The sequence below is a fragment of the Mustela nivalis genome (assembly GCF_964662115.1).
Source record: "Mustela nivalis genome assembly, chromosome: 6".
In the NCBI taxonomy this organism is placed as follows: Eukaryota; Metazoa; Chordata; class Mammalia; order Carnivora; family Mustelidae; genus Mustela; species Mustela nivalis.
Genome location: NC_139025.1, coordinates 12,871,259 through 12,892,013, shown reverse-complemented (window position 1 = coordinate 12,892,013; position 20,755 = coordinate 12,871,259). Strand labels below are relative to the sequence as shown.

Sequence of the window (20,755 nt, the reverse complement as noted above, 5' to 3'; positions counted from 1 at the left end):
CTTTGTCAGAGCATTAACATCATCAACAATACACTTTTCAAATATTTTTTCTAAACGATGAGTGTCTGAATAGAAACTTGAAAAGGGGTTTCATAATGGCAAATCAGCTAGTGGCAAATATTCCCTCCTCAAAGACAGTTAAAAAAAATCATTCAGGAGATTTAAATATGATGTAACATTAACCAAAATATTTACTCATCATTGAAAAGTCTAGTCATTCTGCAAACAAATTCTATGGTGATATTAGCCATTTAAGAAGACATTAGGTTTTTTTTTTTCTTTTAAGATTTATTTACTTGAGAGAGAGAGAGAGCCCGCGCACACACATGAAGGGGAGAGGGGCAGAGGGAGAGGGACCCAGAGACGCTCAGACTCCCGTTGAGCGCGGGAGACCAACCTGGATTCCAAGACCCCGAGATCACGGCCTGAGCCGAAACCAGGACCCCGACACCCAACCGAAGGAGCCACCCAGGCGTCCCAAGACATTTAATTTTCAGTATAAAAATTCAGACTTTTAATTCCCCAGTGAAATCGAGACACTCCATTACTGCTTTGGCTTCTTTCCAGGGTGACACTGCGGCCAGCGCATTCGTCAATTTTCACCTCCCAAAGCAAAAGGGGAAAGGGAAGAGGAAAGATTGTAACAGCTAACATTTACCAAGTACACACTCTACACCAGTCCCTGTTTGATGTTTAAGAGTTGATCCTCACAGGGGCGCCTGGGTGGCTCAGTGTGTTAAGCCGCTGCCTTCGGCTCAGGTCATGATCTCAGGGTCCTGGGATCGAGTCCCACATCGGGCTCTCTGCTCAGCAGGGAGCCTGCTTCCTCCTCTCTCTCTGCCTGCCTCTCTGCCTACTTGTGATCTCTCTCTGTCAAATAAATAAATAAAATCTTAAAAAAAAAATACTCTAAAAAAAAGAGTTGATCCTCACAACAGCCCATAGAGCAAATATTATCCCTTTGTGACAGATCAGTGGAGCCGGAGAGTGGAAGAGGAAGTGACCAGGGAGCAGGAAGAGGCACAAGACCACAGACTGGGTGCTGGCTCTCCTAAGTACCACCAACAGTCAGCCAGGCTTGAATCCACAGCCCCTGACTTGCAATTTTGGAGATGAAAGGGAAAAACCAAATTTAGGCAAACACATGTGGCAGTATCACTTGATGGGGCTGACATAAATATTTTTAATTTATTCCATGTTATATGAATATTTACATTTTTCCCCTGTGGAAATATTAATGTGATTGTGGGTGCTGTCTCAGTCCCAGTGGGCATATTACCATATGGTATATATATTCTTTTGTCCTTCTAAAATAAGGACATTTCTGAATTCTGAAACCCACCCAGCCCCTACCATTTTACATAAGGGACTATGAACCTGAATTGCTCTTCCAACTTTCGAAACCAAGTGATTCAGAACAGTAATGAGGAAATGTCACAGGGGCGACACTCTCACTTGCTTTCCTCCCTCCATAGCACACTATCTCATTGGCGAGGAAGCACCGCAGCCTTAGTAGGACGCCCAGAGTCAGGAGAGCTCCTAGCAGTGACTCTCCCTCGCTCCAGTGACCCCAGCAGGCAGAAGGTCAAGTGCCAAGTCAGAAACGTGCCAACAACCAGATAGAGTAATCATGGCATATCTTCCAAACAGCACTCGACGTCACATTATTTCTACTTCATTTAAATCATTGACAGAAACATATTCAACCTAGTTCCCTTTTTATATACCAAATGTAGGTAAAACGGAACAGAATATGTCAGAATAAAGCCTCCTGCACACCGCTGACATGTCTCCCCTCTCTCAGCCAGCCTGCTTCAAGTGTCTGGATGTGGCTAATGTCCGCAGGGTGACTCCCACAGGTAGGGATCTCACCTGGGCCTTAGAATTAATCTGAGTACCTACCCTATTAAGTCTCAACAAATAAGAAATTGTGGTAGGCTCTGTGTCAACTACAAAAGAAGTCCTTCATGTGGCCAGATCTCTACTGTCTCCCTGCAGGAAGGGCTATCAAAGAGAGGAAGGAATGTGGAGAAAGGAAGGGGTTTTGAGCTATTTGCTGTTTGGCTCTGTGCCTCCCAGATCAGCCTTTTCAGGCCACAATGTAAAACAAAAGTCATCCTGTTCAAGAGAAAGCATCAGAGTGACACTGGATTTGTGGATGGCTTTGTAAAACTTCTCAGATAAAGGCCTAAGATTTCACTGTGCAAAATTCAAAAGGATTCATTTCTATAAAGAAAGGAGTTCACTACAGAGAGAAGTAAGGAAACTTCCCCCGAAACCACTGGAGGAGCTGAATCCGAGGACAATGAGACAGTGTGCCGCCTCCTTCTGATGGATTTCTCATCCTCTGGTGAACTCCACCGGCAGCTCGGAGAACAAACTGGCATCTGCTGCTTGTGAAAAGAAGGAGCCTTTAAGAGGATTATGAAATTTGTTCGAATGTCAGGTTTCCTCCAGTCTGAAACTGTGCCAAATGTCACTGCTCTATCCTCTAATGTGACAATCTGACTGTATTCGTGGTTTCTACTGCAATTAAATCAAGGTAGGTGGTATTCTCCGAACGCAGGCCCCTGCAATCCTTCGTTAGCAGCCCTGCCCCCTGCCAGAAGAGAGGAGCTGGGGAAGAGGAGTGAGGTAAATAGAACACAGACCATTTCAAGAGAAAGAGCAAATGTACACGGAGGCGGAGCTATGGTTTGGGGTTGTGAGTCGTTAGGAGGTTATATAAAACAGCACTCTTCTTTTTTTTTTGAGACAAACACAAACACATCTGTATGGGTTTACATACATGAATATATAATCCTTCTGTGTCCTTCTCAGAATAGAGTTATGAGGACACCGGAAGCCATCCTGGGAACAGGCCTGTGTTTACCCACAGTTTGAGATCCTCACTTTGGTTAATCTCAGGGCCATGCTATACGATCCCATGCTTGCACATCATCGGCTGACAGGGAGCCTTCTGGAAGCATTTAGACCCCCACCAATGTTTCTACTATAACAAGGAATGGTGGTCAATCGAACAGGGCAAAGGTTATATTTGACATGAAGGTCAATAAAGCAGAGTGTCCTTAAAATCCACCAAAGTGATATGGGCTCTCAGAGCTAGGAACCAACAGTAGATAAAATTGCTCTTCCTCTAATTAGGTGGAAACTTCAACATAGAATTAAAGAAACAAATACAAACACTCAGAGCCCTGAGTGTCTGCAAGGATGGATGATAAAGTCAGAACCCTCCACCAACAAAAACATAACTGAGTAAGCAACTTCTCAGTTCTGCATTTCCACCTCTTCTTGCCTGGTGTCCCGGCCTCAGTGAGGCTACTGGGGCGGCAAAGACCACAAGACAATCCAGTTTTGAAATTCTTATACAATCTTTACATTATTTGACTTAATCCATCGGTATGAGTCATGGTATTTCACTGTGAGGCGGTTCTCAGACTGTGGGCCATGAAGCTGTGAGGGGGCCTGAGCTTTGCTCTGGAACACAGATATTTGGAAGTAGTCTGATCCTTTCAGTTCTTGCTTTTAAACTCCGTTAGGCCGTACAACAGTAATGTCTAACTTAAGGATAATTTTGCCCCACTACTGAGGCAAAACCATGCTGAGAGGATTCTCTGCCATGGGAACTAGGAGGTTCTCCAGTTGACTTGGTAGAGGCAGAAGCTATTCCTGGCCTTGTGGGAGGACTAAGGATTTGTCCCCGTAAACCTGGAAGGTGGTTCTCACCCCGGACTCAAGTTGTTTCCTCAAATGCACGCACTTACTAGTACTCATTTCTGCAAAGGCTGCCCCCTCCTTGGTTTCCCTGGACTAAGCTGTATGTCTGACTTGGGAGACCGCTGGGCTTCCACAGACACCCCCCAACCCCTCACACTCCAGCCCTGTACCGCAGTCTGCAAACCCTTCAGGCAGAAAGCTGGTGTGATCTATCCATTTAACTTGCTTTCCACCTCCCAGAGATCACTGTCCTTTGCTGCCTAATGCCCCAAATGCTAAAAACCATTGTTTCATTGTTTTGCCTAGTTTTTTTTTAAAGTTGTTTCAGATGAAAAGGTAAATCCAGGGGCGCCAGGGTGGCTCAGTTGGTTAAGCAACTACTTTCAGCTTAGGTCATGATCCTGGAGTCCTGGGATCGGGTCCCACATCAGGCTTCCTGCTCAACAGGGAATCTGCTTCTCCCTCTGACCTCTCCCTTCTCATGCTCTCTCTCTCTCTCAAATAAATAAATAAAATCTTAAAAAAAAAAAAAAAAGGTAAATCCAGCCCCTCTTTCTTAATCTTGGCTAGAAGCAGAAATCTGCCTTGAATTTTTAGATCAACTTTATTGGCATATATTTCTGAACAGCAAACTGCATCTGCTGGATTTAATAAGTTCTAATACACCTGGTACCACTATCAAAATACAGAAAATTTCCATCATTTCCGAGTTTCCTGGTTCCCATTTGTAGCCCATCCCTGTATCAACTCAGATGATCACTGTCCCCCACCCCCAACTATAAATTACTTTTCCCTACATTTTTAAAGAATATTTTTGTTGAGTAAAACCCACTGTGAGAGTTACTCTTTGGCACTCTAGAAACCTGTGCTGGCTTCTACCTTTTCTTTAGGCTGCAGAGCCCAACAAATGGTTGATTTTAACAGGGGAGAACCCGAATAGATAGATTTCTAAAGAAGACAAACAGGTGACCAAGAGACACATGCAAAGATGCTCAACGTCACTAATCATCAGGAAAATCCAAGTCAAAACCACAATGAGATATTACCTCAGAATGACAAAAATCACAACCACAAGAAATAGCAAGTGTTGAGGAGAATGTGGAGAAAAAGGAACCCTTGTGCATTATTAGTGGGAATGCAAATTGGGGCAGCCCCTGTGGAAAACAGAATGGAGGTTCCTTAAAAAAATTAAAACAGGAAATATCATATGATCCACTAATTCCACTACTGTGCATTTACCCAAAGAAAATGAAAACACTAATTAAAAATGATAAATGAACCCCTATTATTATTGCAGCATTATTTCCAATAGCCAAGACACGGAAGCAACCTAACTGTCCATTAATAGACGAATGGATAAAGAAGATGTGGTACATATATACAATGGGATATTACTCAGTCATAAAAAGGAATGTGATCTTGTCATTTTCAACAACACAGATGGACCTAAAGGGTATTGCGCTAAGTGAAATAAGTCAGAGAAAGACAAATACCATAGGATTTTGTTTATATGTGAAATCTGAAACAGACCAACACACGAAGCAGAAACAGACCCATAAATATAGAGAACAAACCAGTGGTTGCTCAGAGTGGGGTGGGAAAGTGGGAAAGACAAAATGGGTGAAGGGGAGTGGGAGGTACAGGTTTCTAGTTATGCAAAGAGTAAGTCAGGGGGAGGAGAGGTATGGCACAGGGAATACAGTCCCTGGTACTGTCACAGCATTGCAGTGATAGATGGCAGGACCCTTGTGAGCACAGAATAACGCAGAGACTCGCTGAACCACTGAGTTGCACACCTGAAACTAACATAACATTGTATGTCAGCTCTACTTCAATTAAAAGAACCAACAAAGATATCAAACTGATCACTGTGAGCTGATGCTCAATCCTATAACCTTGCTGAACACACTTCCATTGTCCTAGGAAGTTTCTGTAGATTCTTTGGGGTTTTGTACATAGACTACCATGTCACTGAAAAAGGGACAGTTTTTTTTTTCTCTCCTTTATCTGTCCTTTTTTTCTTTCCTTTATCCATTTTTTTTCTTTTCCTTTTCTTGCCTTATTGCGCTGACTAGAACTTCCAGTATCATGTTAAACAGCAATGGTGACAGTGTTCTCGCCTTCTGAATACTAAGTCTTTCACAGTAAGGAGGATATAAGCTGTAGATGTTTTCTGTTAAGTTGAGCAAGTTCCTCCCTACTTCTCTTTTTATAATGAATAAACCACTGTTGTTCCTCAAATCCCTCGATCCTTAGCCAATGTGCCTCCTTCGCTCCACTTTGCAAATTCATTTTCTGTTTGCTTTATATACAGTGCACAAGGTTTTTAGCTTTACTTAGCAGGAAGAATGGGCAAAAAATAGATCTACTCTGCATTTCCAGAAGCAAAAGTACGAACTTACTTTACTTTTAAAAACTATTTTGTCCAGTGTTCCTGGTTATTCTAACTAGGTAAGCTGGTCTGAGCAAACCATTCCGTCAATACTGGACGTGAAGACCTTGTTCATTTTTCAAAATCCTCATCATTCACACTTACAGCATTTAACATGATGAATTTCTTAACCACTTCTTAAAAGACTCATCGCTACACTATCCCCTAAAAAGAATGTCAAAGAGACTGGAAAAATTCAGTGTTGTGGGCAAAAAATGCCATTTAGAAAGTTAATCCTCACTGGAAATTACTAACAAAAATAAAATCACTTTTAAAATGACATGGATACTGGTCGGAAAGTTATTTTAAAAAGCTGACTGAGATGCTGTCAAAATTATTTTTATTTGTGCACAGACATATTCCAAGCTATTTTTACCTTGGCGTAACATAAAAAATTTTTATACAAACATGCAATAATCTTCCCTAATGTGCAAAATTTCTCACAAAAATAAAAAGCTTCATATTGTGTATTAAATTGATAATAAATGTACCTGGTTTTGATTTGGCATTAAGACAAATTTCTATTATACAGAAAAAGGCTCTTCATTGCATCATTGTTTGTAATAGGAAAAGACTGGAATCAATCCAAATGTCCATCAATAAGGGAAACTGATAAATTATGGTACAGCAACACAAGAGTATTATGTAGCCATAAAAACAATGGGAAAGCTTTCTTAGATATTGATATAGAAAGATCTCCAAAATTCATTACTCAGTGAAAAAAGAAAGTGTCTACAGCATGCTATATTCTGTATCAGGAAAAAATAAGACTCTATATGCATATATGATGGTATCTGTATAAAGAAAGACAGACTATATAAGAAACTAGCAAAAGGGTAACAACTATGTAGGAAGAGAGGGGAGGAAATAGAACAGAGTAGGAATGGGATCCCTCCAAGTAAACATAATTAGTTTGATTTCTGCACCATTTGAAGATATTAGCTAGTTAAGGTAAGTCCTGTAGGAAAGAAACCAGTTTAGATTTTTGTTCTAAAGCTGAATTTAAAACACAATCCACAATTTAAAGCCAAGACTGAGATATTTGCCCTCCATTACTCTTTCTGGACTGTGAACCAAAGAATCCCCACTGCATGACTTTACCATGCTCAAATCCATCCTGCAAACTGCGGTCCCACCACAGCCAACTGCTGTGCTAATCAGAGAAGCTTCGCACTGGACAGGACTCCAGCTAGACATCCAGCCCAGCCTCAGCCCAGCACAAGAGCATGGATGAGCCAGGGCAGAATCCTTGTGAAGAGACGAAATAAAGCTACAAATGCCAGTGCCTTCTTCCCCTGGCCTGATGATGGTCATGTGTATTTCCCTCCTGATAGCAGACATATAGGTCCATGAGCGGTTTAGAACCAAAGTGGTGGCCATCTGAATTTAATTGGGTACTAGCTGTTATCATAATCTAAAAGAAGAAGAAAATCTCAGGAATGGTAATTGTTCTGCCAAAGCTTCATTCATATAAAAGGGGTTTTGGGAAAGATGTTTTCCTTATGGTTTATTCTTCAAATCTGGCTGCCTGAATCAAAGAAGAGAGTGGCTGGTCAAACTCATTTATCCTCAATAAAATAAGGCAATGTGGCAACGAATATCCTCTGTCAGCACAGAATTTCATCCATATCTTTAATCAAAGAATCAGTGGTATTCATTACCAAATAACACTTGCTTCTTTCCTTAACATTTCTTCTTGAAATAAATCTTGCAGACCTAATTAGATATGATCATTTTCCCCTTTAACTTCAATAACTTAGGCATAAGTTTTTAAGGAATAGAAAGCCCAATAAATATTTTCATTTTTTTGCATTTTTAATAATTATCTAGAAAAATAGTGGAGATACTCATTTAGGTAAAACCACTACCACGTACATGAAACTTGACATTTCCTAATGAAACAGGATTACCAATTCTCTCTACTGCAAACTGGCAACTATAATTTAATATGTTCTACTTAATATTAGACGCCGAAGTCAGCAGCAGTACTGCTTGGAGCCGTCTTTCCAATTTCTTCTCCCACTCAAGGGAGGTAAAGGAGGACAGGGTGTTCAGTGCACTGCGTAAGGGTGAAGGCTCTGGAATTCGAATGCCTGCACTCAGGACCGCTGCCACCAGACCCTAACTGTGAATGGTGGGGGTCTTTCGGCCTCTTTGTGCCTCAGTGCTCTTGCCTGTAGATCAAGAACAATAACAGCACAGACACCAAAGAATTCTGAGAACTAATTAAAATAATTCATGTAAATTGCTTCATAGGATGCCTGGCTTGGTCACTGCTCAATAAAAACAAAACAAAAAAAAAAACCAAAAAAACCCTATTTTTACTACTCTTAAATGTGCCTCCCATTCCTGTGCAGCTACGCTGTCCACTGCCATAACCACACTCTGCTTCCCTCCCTCCATGCTTTGTTCTTACTGTTCTGGGTCTTGACCACCGCCCTGAGGAAATCCTCCTCCCTTCCATGGCCCATCTTGGGAACAGGCCTCATCAGTCATGGCTTGGCCCTGTTGGCCTGCACCTCGTTGCTCTTTGTTTGCAATTCTCTTTATTATACTCATTATATTAAACCTGACTTTCATTATAGTAATTTATGACCTTGTCTCCTTCATAGGTCAGAACTGTGTCTTACTAGCCTATTTATTCTCTGTAGTATTTAACAATCCGTAGAGAGTGGTTCTCAATAAGCATTTATTAGATTTGAAACAGTTGTGCTTACCTATGACCGTGAACATAACATATTATTTGGCCTGTACTAGCAGTGCTCTCATGGGATGCTCACAAAGGTTAAATGAGATAGTGCATGTAACAGGCCACTAATAAACTAATATTTTATCATTATCAACCACAGCTAATAGTTCTTTGGAGCACATCATGTGCCCAGCACAGTGGCTTTCCATTCCCTTTGCACAGAATAGATGAGATAAAGATGTTTTTAAGTGACTGATGAAGAAAATGGCTCTGACATGGCAAATTTAAAAGTAACTATTAGCTATATTATTAAAAAGTTGGCCTGAAGAGATCATGAAATTCCTGATATTTTACAACATAGTTTTGAATATCTAAATAATTCAAGACATGCAGAAGTATAAAAACTTGCAAGTCGTAAAAACAAAGGGCAGTATTCTGCAAATGTGTATACCCAGTGGTCAGGACTATTAAGGGAAAACAGCACTGAGAACTTCTGAAAGTCTCAATCTTCTCAAGCATAAAATGGGCCAATGATTAGAAGTCCTGTGCAGGGCACTGTAAAAAGTAAGTCAGGACATGTGCTAATGTGCTTATGGCAGTGCACTAAGTAAACATACATGCTGATCTAATTTATTTTTATCATAAATGATGTTCTCAATTATCTAATAAGTGAAGGTCTAGGACCAAGATGGATAAACCAAATCCAGAACTGATCCAAATTTTCTGAGTCACAGTCTGTTCTAAATTATTGACAGTGTGAAATCACTGGTAGGGTATTGCCTTGTCTAGGACGATGGAAATGAACATCAATAAATAGTGAGAGCCCAAAAAGGCATCAGGAAAGAGAATGTGAAAGCTCAGAGAAGCCACATATAAAATGTGGATAAGCATATATTTATTTTCTAAAACTTCAGAAATTAAAACACCCACCTTCAGTTCCCACAAACATATCAGTCTAATCAAATGAAAAATACATTTTTTATATTTTTGTGAAATGCTTTCTTTCATATATTACAGATAAAATTTTAATTTGTTCTTCTATTCATTTCAGCTTTTTAGAAGTGGTAAAATGAAAAAATAAAGTACCAGAGATCTAGAAGGCAAAATGTCGCAATGAAGCAAGTAAACAGTGTTTTCTTTTTCCAAGCATAATCATGTATGCTGTTTAAAGGAAAAAAGATACTAAAGGAATTGCTTAAATAAAACTTAAGGGGACATCTAGAAGTTCTTTTCAGTAAGTCTAGTTTCCTGATAACATTCTATGAATCTTTTTAAATGTAAGGATGAACAAAGCATGAAATTTTTAAAAATGATGACATGGACGGAAACAGAAAATGCTTTGCAATGATTCAAATGTGTAATCCACTGCACTTAGATGCATTTCTTTTTAAAAATCTGTATATATAAACGCATGAAAATAATCATTTTCTCAAAATGATTCCAAGGCCTTAATGAGATTTCCTACCAAAAAAAAAAAAAAAAAAAAAAAAAAAAAAAAATGACTCCCCAGACTAAACGCTCAAGTATGCATGTCATCTGCTTTTTATCAGCACAATCCTGGCTTTGAATACTATGGAGATATAAATGAAAAGACAGAGGCCAAGGGAGTTGGGGGTTGGGAGGGATGGGGTGCGGGGAGGTGCTCCTTAGTCCAGATTTAGAGCCGCAGATTAGAACAGCAGGCTTCAAACTTCTGGGTTTTACTGCCTAGTAAAATGTCCAAAATAAAACTGGGGAGACTACCCTAGGTTGCCAAATTTTAATTTCTCAGATGAAAGGCATTAAAGAAACTAACACATATTATCATCAATAATTTATGAAGGAAAGGATATTTTAATAACCCCTAAGAATAAGCAGCCCATAAATGTAGCATAGGCAGTTTTGTGAATTAAATAAATTTAGCTTTAAGTTAAACTCACTATCTAGTGTTCTTATCTTTTCTATGTTGATGGGACCAGAAAGTGTTCATCACTAAGAGAGGGCATAAGATGAACCAGAGACCACACAAGATGTCTATAATTAGGGCACCCACTTTTTCCTGAATATGGGTACAAAAACAGAAAAATGGCAAAAAATACCTCCTTTCTATAAAATAACCTGTTCTAATGTAGGATTTAGAATGTTCAATTTGTGATTACATTATCAATGTCTAAATATAATTCTCCTTGAAAAGCACAGTAACTGGAAAGACTGAATCCATAAAGTAGAACCCAATCCTCATTTTTCTATTCCTCCTCTGTTAGACTAAATTTCAGAACATTTACTAGAAAACAGCCCCCAAACAGTTGAGCTTACTGGTACATCGGTGGTCTTCTGAAACATTCCAAGTATGCCTGATTTGAAAGTTATTAACGTGGACACGCAGAGCCTACTTGAAATCTACCTACAGAACAGACATCGGCTGGGCTCTCTGACAAGTAAAGTGAATGGACAGAGAGCAATGGTTTGAAAAGTTGTGTCCAGCCACTGGCTCCTAACACTGGCTGACTTAAAAGGGTACACCTTAAAATGGATTTTTTTTTAAACTCCTAGTCATTTTAATAATGTTGGAATTTTTGGTTAATTAAGGAGATGCCATCAAAATTTGCTCATAAAATGGCATTCAATAAGTGGACCAATTTTATATTTGGAGAATTTTTTTAATTGCAATAGTAAAGCTATAATTAGTCATAGTGCCAGGATGTAATATGGCTGAAATGTTCAAAGATGTTCAAAGAGAGAATCAGAGTATATAAATACAGCATCTAACACAACTAGCCCAGATGCTCAAACTATTCCAAGCAGAATCCTTGGTTAGTGAATTTTCCAAAGCATAACTTTCTGTTCTCTACCCTTTTGCTGTCTCTGTGTAGATTATCCTATCAACCATCTGCATATTGACCAAATGGCCAAACATTAAGGTACAGTAAGTTTGGAAGTGAGAACATCTTGATCATTTGTGACTAATTAGGACACAGATTTTTAAAATCTTGGCTAGCATACATCTTCGATGGCATAAATAGACTTTTGAAAATTGAAGCGTTTAAGGGTACAGCGGCTAACAGCACAGGCTTCGAACTTACTATGTGAACCTGGGCTTATACTCAATTTCCTGAACCTCAGGGTCCTCATCTCTAAAATGGGGATAATAATGGTGCCAGTCTCATAGGGTTGGGAGAATAAAATGGGTAACATATTTAAAGCACTTAAAACAGAGCCTCTTACTACTACTACTACTTATTCCTAGAGTATCTGAAAAATTCACTGCATTTATGGAAGATTTTATAGTGAAAGTTTATACTGAACACAGTTTAAGAACTGTATCTATCAATTCAGACCGAAAATTTTATCGGATGAGAAATGTTCAGAGAGTTAAGGAGAAAATGAGTAATTGCAAAGAGACCATCCTTTGTCATATATGGTATCAGTTTTTCCTGACAAAAAAGAAGTATCGAGGTCTGTATTCTGGAAACCTAGCAGTTAATCTGAGCAGCAAGAATGCCCTCCCCCAGAAGTCAAACTCACCCCTTGTTCATCCAGTTTCATGAGCTGCTCCGTGACCTTGGGAGTGTTGAAGGCCAACCTCAGGCACTGGACATTGAGCTCAGGAATCACATGCTCCAGCACTTCCTTCAGGGGCAGTCCTCTGGCTGTCGAGTGCTTGGCTGTTGAGGGAATGGCGTCCTCCAGGACTGAGCCTCTCAGTGTCATGAGCTGAAAGACAGATGCGTGCTCCGTTGAGGACTCTGGGTGCAGGAGAGACGTAAGTACATCGAATGCTACCGCCTAGGGGAAGGGGCTGCTGAGGAGCAGGGAAGGGCTTCTGTAGGGGAAGCTGGTGAGGGAGAAAGAATGAAGGAGGGGTAGAAGAAGTCTGTATGAAAAGAGGCCAACACTTCCAAGACCCAGCCAAGTCCAAAGGCACTCATCATCAAGCCTTTCAGGGACACCTACTTAAAAACCAAATAGAGCATTTCCTTAGAGAGCTCAATAAGATCAAGTCTTTATATGGCTGTAAAATACCACTAACCAAATTAGGAAGGACATATCCCAGAGAAATATCTGAAGAATAAAGGCTCAGGACTTAGATGTTACACCTTCCTTTTATTTTATATTACATTATTTTACTATGCAATTATTTTACATTACATTACAAAATTCTATTATTTTATTACAAAAGATAAAGGGAAGGATAAAGTTTTAAATTTCATAACATATTGCTCACAAGCATATACTATTTATATTTATAATGCTACGATAGTGTGACCATGACTGCAGGTAGTACAGCAGCCTAGACAACAGCACTGAAAATCACTTTAGATTTCCCCTTATTTTTTTTTTTTTAAAGATTTTATTTATTTATTTGACAGACGGAGATCACAAGTAGGCAGAGAGAGAGAGAGAGAGGAGGAAGCAGGCTCCGTGCTGAGCAGAGAGCCCAATGCAAGGCTCGATCCGCATCTCAGGGATCATGACCTGAGCCAAAGGCAGAGGCTTTAACCCACTGATCCACCCAGGCACCCCAAGATTTCCCCTTATTTCTTAAACCACTTTCCATTATTACGAAATATAAACATCACCAAAGAAATTTCTCCATGTAATGATGATTTGTTGGAGTAAACATGAAGCCTAGAGGAATCTTAATTCCCAGAAAGTGTCACACAGCAAAACTGTTACTATAATGTAAACATTGTATGGTGACTTAAGAAAAAACCCCATCACACTGAACACCTTCCCATGAAGCCAGCAGGTCAGCAGGCACCGACCCGCAGCAGGTGTGGCCAGAGACAGAGGAAGGCGTGCCTGCAGACGGCCAGGTGCGCTGTGTGCGAGGGGACGAGGGAAGCAGCCCTCAGCGGCAATTCGGAAGGCTGAATTTGCTAAGAAGAGTGTAACAAGCTCAGGTTCTAAGAGAGTCCAAAGGCAGAGTACACGATGTTGTGGCTCAGTGCATAAGAAAAGGCCCTCACGGAAGGCTTGGCACTAAAAAGGGGCCACGAGATTGGGGGTGTGTGTGTAAGTTCTGTAAAAGAGCATGTGGGAGAGCAAAGAAGAACAAGATATGGGGTGGAAAGAGCCACCACGGTGGTGGAGCAGGATCTGAGGGGAGCGCCCAGGAGGGCGGACAGGGAAGCCGGGGCCCAGGAGCATGAGTGCCTGCGTGAGGGAGCTGTGCCCTGTCAGGCACCCCACGGAGCCTCAGACCTCGTTTGAATGGGGAAGAGGACGTGTACCTTCAGATGAACTGCAGGAGGAAGAAGCCGCAGGCAGACAGTCTAGCTGGAAGGAAGCTGTTAGGAGGCTCAGAAACCAGGCAAAGGGGCATGAAACACGGTTAGCAGGGAAATGGAAACCAAAGGAACAGGCACCAGAGAAGGCAAATCTCTAACATTTCCCAGCTGATGGGGAAGAGAGAGAAGGGCAGGAAAAGCAAAATTTACCAGCATCTTGCTCTCAATACAAGAACAAGGTACTATCCATTTAATTAATATCTTTTCTTTCATTTATAAATAATTTGTTTTCAAATAACGCTTGTGTAATAAAAACATTTTTCCTATGATTTAATATGGAATTTGACAGAAATGTCTTCTGAAGCTTTCTTCTGTTTGAGTTTTAAATCACGGTAAACTGCGGAACAACCCAGTTACTGTGCCCCTGCTTCCATGGGACCACCTGTGCCTGGGGACAGGAAGCTACACAGGCTGAAGTCTGTTCAGTGGAGAAACCAAGACCAGGAAGGCTAATCCTGCACCACAGAAAGATAGCAGCTCACCTCACGGAAGCCAAAGCAGAGGAAAAAAAGACAGACTCATTTTTTTCTATCTGGATCACTAGCATTGCTGCCATTTTTCTTAACGATTTCCAGAAATAAGACAAGGATCTTAAGAAGTCTTGGTGCACCTTTGCTTAAAAACATTCACATGCTGTAAGGTTTTGTTCATAAACTGTCAGGCTTATAAACATGTTTAGGTTGTGCACTGATGATTTCTATTGAAATGCAAGAGGAAACAGCGGAAGTGTCTGTGGGACAGGGACCGGCATCTAGAGATATTTCTCTCAAAGGACTTTCGTTAGTTAATTTTTGTGAAAAGCCTCACTAGGATATTATAGTTACACCACATTTAAGGATGACTTTGATCGGAAAGGAAAAAGTTAACAAGAAAGCTAGGGACACTTCATTACATACACATTAGAAAGGACAGGAAGGAGAGAGGAAGGGAGAGCATGACCTAGGATTCCGCGCATTAGACGTGTAGTCATGAACCACTCAAGCAACAGTCCCACCTTCATGGGGCTTAAATTCTCGTCGGGGAGACAGAAAACAAACAAAATAAAAAGTACTACATGTGAGACAGTAATAAATGTTCGTGAAAAAAATAAAGCCTAGCATGAGACATGAAATGGGCTGTGTGGGAGTAGAAATTTTAGATCCAGCGGCCAAAGAAGGCCCCTGTGATTTATGCGTAAAGGTCAGGAGGCAATGAGAGAGCTGCAGCTGAGGAAGCCAGGGGAAGGACTCTGCAGGACAGAGGAATAAGGAATAGCTGAGCCCTGAGGCAGAGGCACTGAGGCGGCCTGGAGGGGAAGGAAGCCTAAATTAGCAAGGACACTGACCGGCTGTTACTCAGGAGATGGGAAACCTTTAAAGGATTTTGCACTGAGGAATGACAGATCTGGATTACATTTCTAAAGAATCCCTGCAGGGCTTAAAGGCAGAGCCAGAAGAAAGGCTCTCAGAGAAAGAGGATGGTGGCCTGGCCCAAACCAAGGTGGTGGGATGAAAGAAGAGGCTGAATTCTGGGCATATTGTGAAGACGGAGTCAACAAGCTTTGCTGACAGACCAGACTGGGGGTTAGGAGGCCAGGAGGAGACAGGAGTCCAGTGTGACTTTAAGTTTCTGGCCTGAACAACTTTAGTAACAGAGCTGTCAGTTAAACATTAATTTGAACATAAAAATAAGTGATGATGGTGTCTTAAAGCAGGAACAACGTTTGACTCGGATGTTCCAGTCAAGGGCTAAGGCAATGGACCCAAGGGACCATGGGATGGGCTAGCAGGAAGGGGACTAAACTGTCAGACCAGAGCAGTGGGGGTGGGGAGGGTTGTGTGTGCAGCCTGAACACTGGGCATAGGCGGCAGGGGATGAAAGGACAGCAGTTCAGACCAGACGGAGAGGAGAGGCCGGGGCCAGACAGGGAGAGCTGGGAAGCAAGCTGCAGGGGACAATCATGGAGACCAGTGACCGGAGCCAGGGAGGAATCCCTCTTAAGAGTCTCATGCTCTACCAACTGATCTAGCCGGGCAATCCCTCTTAGAAAACTCTGCCCTCGGACGTCATGGATGGTAGCAACTGGAGTGGCCCTGGGAGGGGAAACAGGTAGGAACAGGAGGACAAAAACCTCAGAAGTAAAGAAACAGGCTGACAGGAATCTAAGAAGGCAGAAAGAGGCAACTACCTACGTCCAGATTAAAAAACAGTGTGTTCTCTGTGCTTTTTATGTTCACCCAAATCTGCTTAACATATAGCTCTGGTTAAGAGAGAAAGTACAGTGGGGCATGTGAGCTCTTCAGTTCTCTGTGGCCACTACGTACAACCCGTTAGATACTGAAGGCATGCCTTTAAAAATCCTATTTTTAATTTCCCCAGAGTTCAAGCTGAGGAACAATTACTAAGTGAAGCCAACCCCTGAAACCTGCCTTGTATCCAATGGGGAAAATGAAGTAAATGTCCTATTTAATCTGGTTTCAAAACCATTATTTTCTAGCTACCTCAGCGGGGTATTGGGCATCAATGCACAAGAGCAATCCTACGGTGAATGTGGTGCACAGAGGCAGTAACAAATTCGTAACTGGCACAACTGTGTGTTTAGAAAGAAAACAAAGGCGAAACTTCAGGGTCCCAAACTTGTTCATGAGTTTACAACAACAGCACCACCAACAAAAACTGCTTTAGTGGCTATTTCATTTTTCCTTTCCTTTTCTTTTTTTTTTTTTCTTTTCTTTTTCTTTAAAAAAAAAATTCACACGTGATGTGTACTCCGAGTCCTAGAGAGCCCCAAGAGCCGGTCTCCCATGCTGTGAAGTAGCCTCGGGTTCGCCGCGTCCCTTGGAGGCTCCTGACAGCTGGGGAGCAGGCCCAGGGGGTGGCCAAGCAGAAGTGGAAGAAGAAAAGTCTCTTTCCCTCCTCTTGGGTCAAAAATGGTTCTAAGCAACAGTGTGGAAGAGCGAGTTAACTCTTGGGTGACCCGCTCTCACCTGTCAGGCCACTGGCTCAGTGCCGCCCGGCTGCCGGGGCACGGTACACAACATCCACTTTGGAATCTTGAGGACTCCAGCTTCCTGGGGCCACACTTATCTGAGTATCTTTCTCCCAATCAAAACCCCTCATTCAATTATCGCATCTACCCAGGGTCGATGGAGAGGAAGAATTCAAATCCAATGGTGATGTGCACCCCCGTCCCCAGTAGAACAGATGAGCGTGGCCTCGGCAGATTCTGAGACCCAGGCAGCTCTGCGCTGGTACCTTCCACGGCTGTGTTGTTGCGACTCCTCACTCCGGTCAAGCCTCGGTCTTTCTGGTTTGCAACTTACCTCACTGGTTCTAAAAATTATTCGGTAGTTGTATGGAGATCCATTTTCCTTTGTTTCTTCTGGTTTTTCTCTTCGAATGCTCACAGCCACTGGACCAAGATTCTCATCGGCCCCAAAGTAGTTCCAGTGTTCTTGGGTAAAGTAAGACAAAGCAAAATTAGAAAATTGACACGTCACTTTAAAAATGTTACATTCTGCCTGATATTTAGATCGCTCAGAAGTTATGTCAATAAAATATAAACACATTTAGCAAATATTCCTCAGTGAGTTATAAAAACAGAGACTTAGCTATACAAGTTTGGTCTCAGGGGAGGTAACACTGAAGAGCACTGGCTTGTTAAGTGTCTTTTTTTTTTTCTTTAAACTAGTGTGCAACTTACTACTTTATTATTTAATATTATTTTAAGAGATTTGTGTTCTGTCCCCTCTATTCTACCATTTAAATAGGCTACACTGTGTGGGCTTCCTTGCCTAAGGGAAGGTTTGTGCCAGTGCCAGTGTTTGTGCAAAAAAAAACAGAAAAAAGCCCTACATCTCTTGAGAACAGAGACTGAGGATTGAGGGTTTTCCCCCAGATTAAAAAAGACTTCCCAAGGGACATCTGGGTGGTTCAGTCAGTTAAGCATCAGGTCATGATCTCAAGGGCCTGGGATCAAGTCCTGCATCCCACCCCCAAACCCCCACTGCTCAGCAGGGAGTCTGTTTCTCCCTCTCTCTCTGCTCTGCCCCCAACTTACGTTCTCTCTCTCAAATAAATAAGTAAAAATATTTAAAGAAAAAAGAAAAAAAAAGAAAAGACCTCCTAGAACAGGAGAGAGGAGAAAGGACTGGGAGTCACTGAGCCACACTGTCTCCTAGCAAGAGTAGGGTCTACGGAGGAAAGAGCTTCTAGGAGAAGAAGCTGAGAGAGCCAGAAGCTGAGGCCCAGGGCTCTGGGCCTCACCAGTGGTTCCCACACAGGGAGCACCAGAGCCATCCTGCAAAGCCATGAACCCGAAGGGCACAGTTGGGGTGGGTAAGAGCTCTCTCCTGGGTAAGCAGTGTAGCCAGATGACTGACGATTCAGGGCCCTTTCCTCAACATGCTGGCCCTGCACATGACCCCAAACCCTGGCACAGCCTGGGGGGTTAGAGGGAAGCCACCAAATGACTGATGCTGAATTCCTTCCTCTTGACCAGAGGGGAAGTCAGGATGAAACTTAAGTTAATTAATAGAAAAAAACTTTGAAAATGATATTCACTATACACTAAGTATATAATTCTCTAAAAAAGTTGAAATTGTTGATACACACATGACATTTTCACAGATGAGGAATCCCGTAAAACAGAAATATATGAAAAGCTAAAAAACAAAAGTAGCTAATTTGTTTTTTGAACCTCCACAATACTTTACATTGTCCTAGCTCATTGACATGTGACATGGCTAGATGACGGAGCCATGACATGGTAAGTCACCCTCCTACAAAATGCATAAATTTGAAAATACACATCATTTCCATGTGAAATATAAAAGCATTTAAAAGCCCATGAGAAGAAGAAGAAATAATGGCATTAAATGTCTAATCATGTAGTCTTAAAATTCAGGTAATATAGATGAAGACACTTTGCCGGTACTGAAGAGGGATTATATAAGGATACACGAGGGCTCTCCAAGAATACTGTCATAATCCATGGAAATTCAAAATGAGAAAACTCAGTGGGAATAGAGGCACCGAACATCTCATAAGTGGGCAACTGAGAAGCAACCTGATAGGCGTCACGAAATCTGTGTACAAACACTCATGTACACTCTCAAACCACATCCCGTGAGAATCGTCACACTCCGCGGCTGTCTACTCTTACTCTGCATCTCAGTTTAGTAAGCCTGGTGGTCTGGTCTTCAAGCTTGCGGCTTTATTTCAGAGGAGTGATCCTTCCAGATGTTGACAATGTCCAGAGCGTAGGGCTGACACAGGCTTGCATGCAGCAAGTGATGTAACAGATCAACAGACAAGGAGGAAGAAAACCAAGACAGGAGACAGAAATCGTATGAAAATGTGGACGAGAACTTAAAGGAAACAAGACAGCGGTCTGGGGCCATTGAGAGAAGGAACGCTTGAATCACCACCCGGAGCATTTTACTGCCGCAGCACAGGACTGCACCGCGCCGGTGTCCGAGAGGAGCAGGAGCCACATGCGTTACAGTCTGCTCCTTGCACTTTGGGGGTCGGACTGCAGTCCAACTCTCTACAAAGTCCTCCAACACACCCCACAGTCCTCAGGAAGGCGGGTGGGTTCGCCGTTCTCTGCGGCTGGGGACAGCTGTTCCGGGCTGCTCTCAGTTCCCTGCTGGTAACCTCAGCGGCCCTCAGGCGGTCCCCAGGCAGCTCTCGCTCCCCCTCCCCGGAGCAGACACTGCAGACGTCCTCTGTTCTCCTTCCACTTCCCCCACCTACCTTCTCCTTGGTCTCAGCAAATGACAACAACTGTCTAACCACAAGGAGAAAGAAGCCACATCAGAAGCAAGCAGCCTCACTGTCCGCCATTATACACAAAAACTGACCTGGATCCAGACTTGTGTTCCTTTTCTTTACAGTCCCAAACCCGACCTCCCCCGCAATTCTGGCCTCCATTCATTGCACCTTCCCTGAGACCTTGAACCCCCCTCTTCAACTTCAGTGTCTCTCTCTTTTTCCTCATTCCCATCATCACTGAATCAGGCTCATGTCTCCATCTTTAAATATAAAACTTGTCCTCAAGTCCTTATCACCCTTTGGGTTCTCTCCTTTGTCTTTGCTTCCACTGGCAACCTCCTGAAAGGGCTGCCTAGTTCCTCACCTCACAACTGCTACAGTCCGACTCTCATCGCACAGCCACCACTGACAGCTTTCAAGCTAAAGCAAATGCATCATTTTGGTCCTTATCGTGCTTCAATTCTCCAAAACATCTGGCACAGATGATCATTTTCTCTAGAAACACACTCACCTCCCGGTTTCTGTGATACCACCTCTGCCCATTGTTCTTCTGGCCACTCTGGCGGGTCTTCCTCTGGTGCCCTTCCTCTTCCCATCATGAATATTCCACCCACGCCCAGAAAGAACTTCTACTGTCACCTCAAAAGAGTCTAGGTGCCCACTAAAGACACCTCGAATCCCCCCACCCTTATCTTCACATCTTCCCGATGGAACTCTGTCTGTCCGTGAACATCTGCAAACAGGAACTCGTTACCATCCTCACCAACCCGCAGAGCTCTCTCTGCAGTCCCAATTGCAACAAGTGCCACATCCACCCAGCTGTCCAGCCCAGACCCCCTGGGAATTCCAGCTCCTGCACAGCTCTCAAATCTACCTACCTTCCTTCCCATCCCT

The 20,755-nt window shown here is 42.4% G+C and overlaps 1 protein-coding gene across 9 annotated transcripts in view; it reads right to left on the bottom strand.

Annotated features, from left to right (window-relative positions):
* The window catches only part of SIPA1L1 (signal induced proliferation associated 1 like 1), a 363,533-nt gene that overhangs the window by 96,536 nt on the left and 246,242 nt on the right, over window positions 1-20,755 (bottom strand). For all 9 annotated transcript variants that reach the window (XR_014312408.1, XR_014312409.1, XM_082733366.1 and 6 more), the window contains 2 exons: window positions 17,410-17,540; window positions 12,342-12,530 (listed from right to left, as the gene is read on the bottom strand). Coding sequence is in view for 7 of the 9 variants with exons in the window: in XM_082733366.1 (XP_082589492.1) it covers window positions 12,342-12,530; window positions 17,410-17,540 (320 nt within the window). In the remaining 2 variants the exon portion in view is untranslated. The remainder of the gene's footprint in view (window positions 1-12,341; window positions 12,531-17,409; window positions 17,541-20,755) is intronic.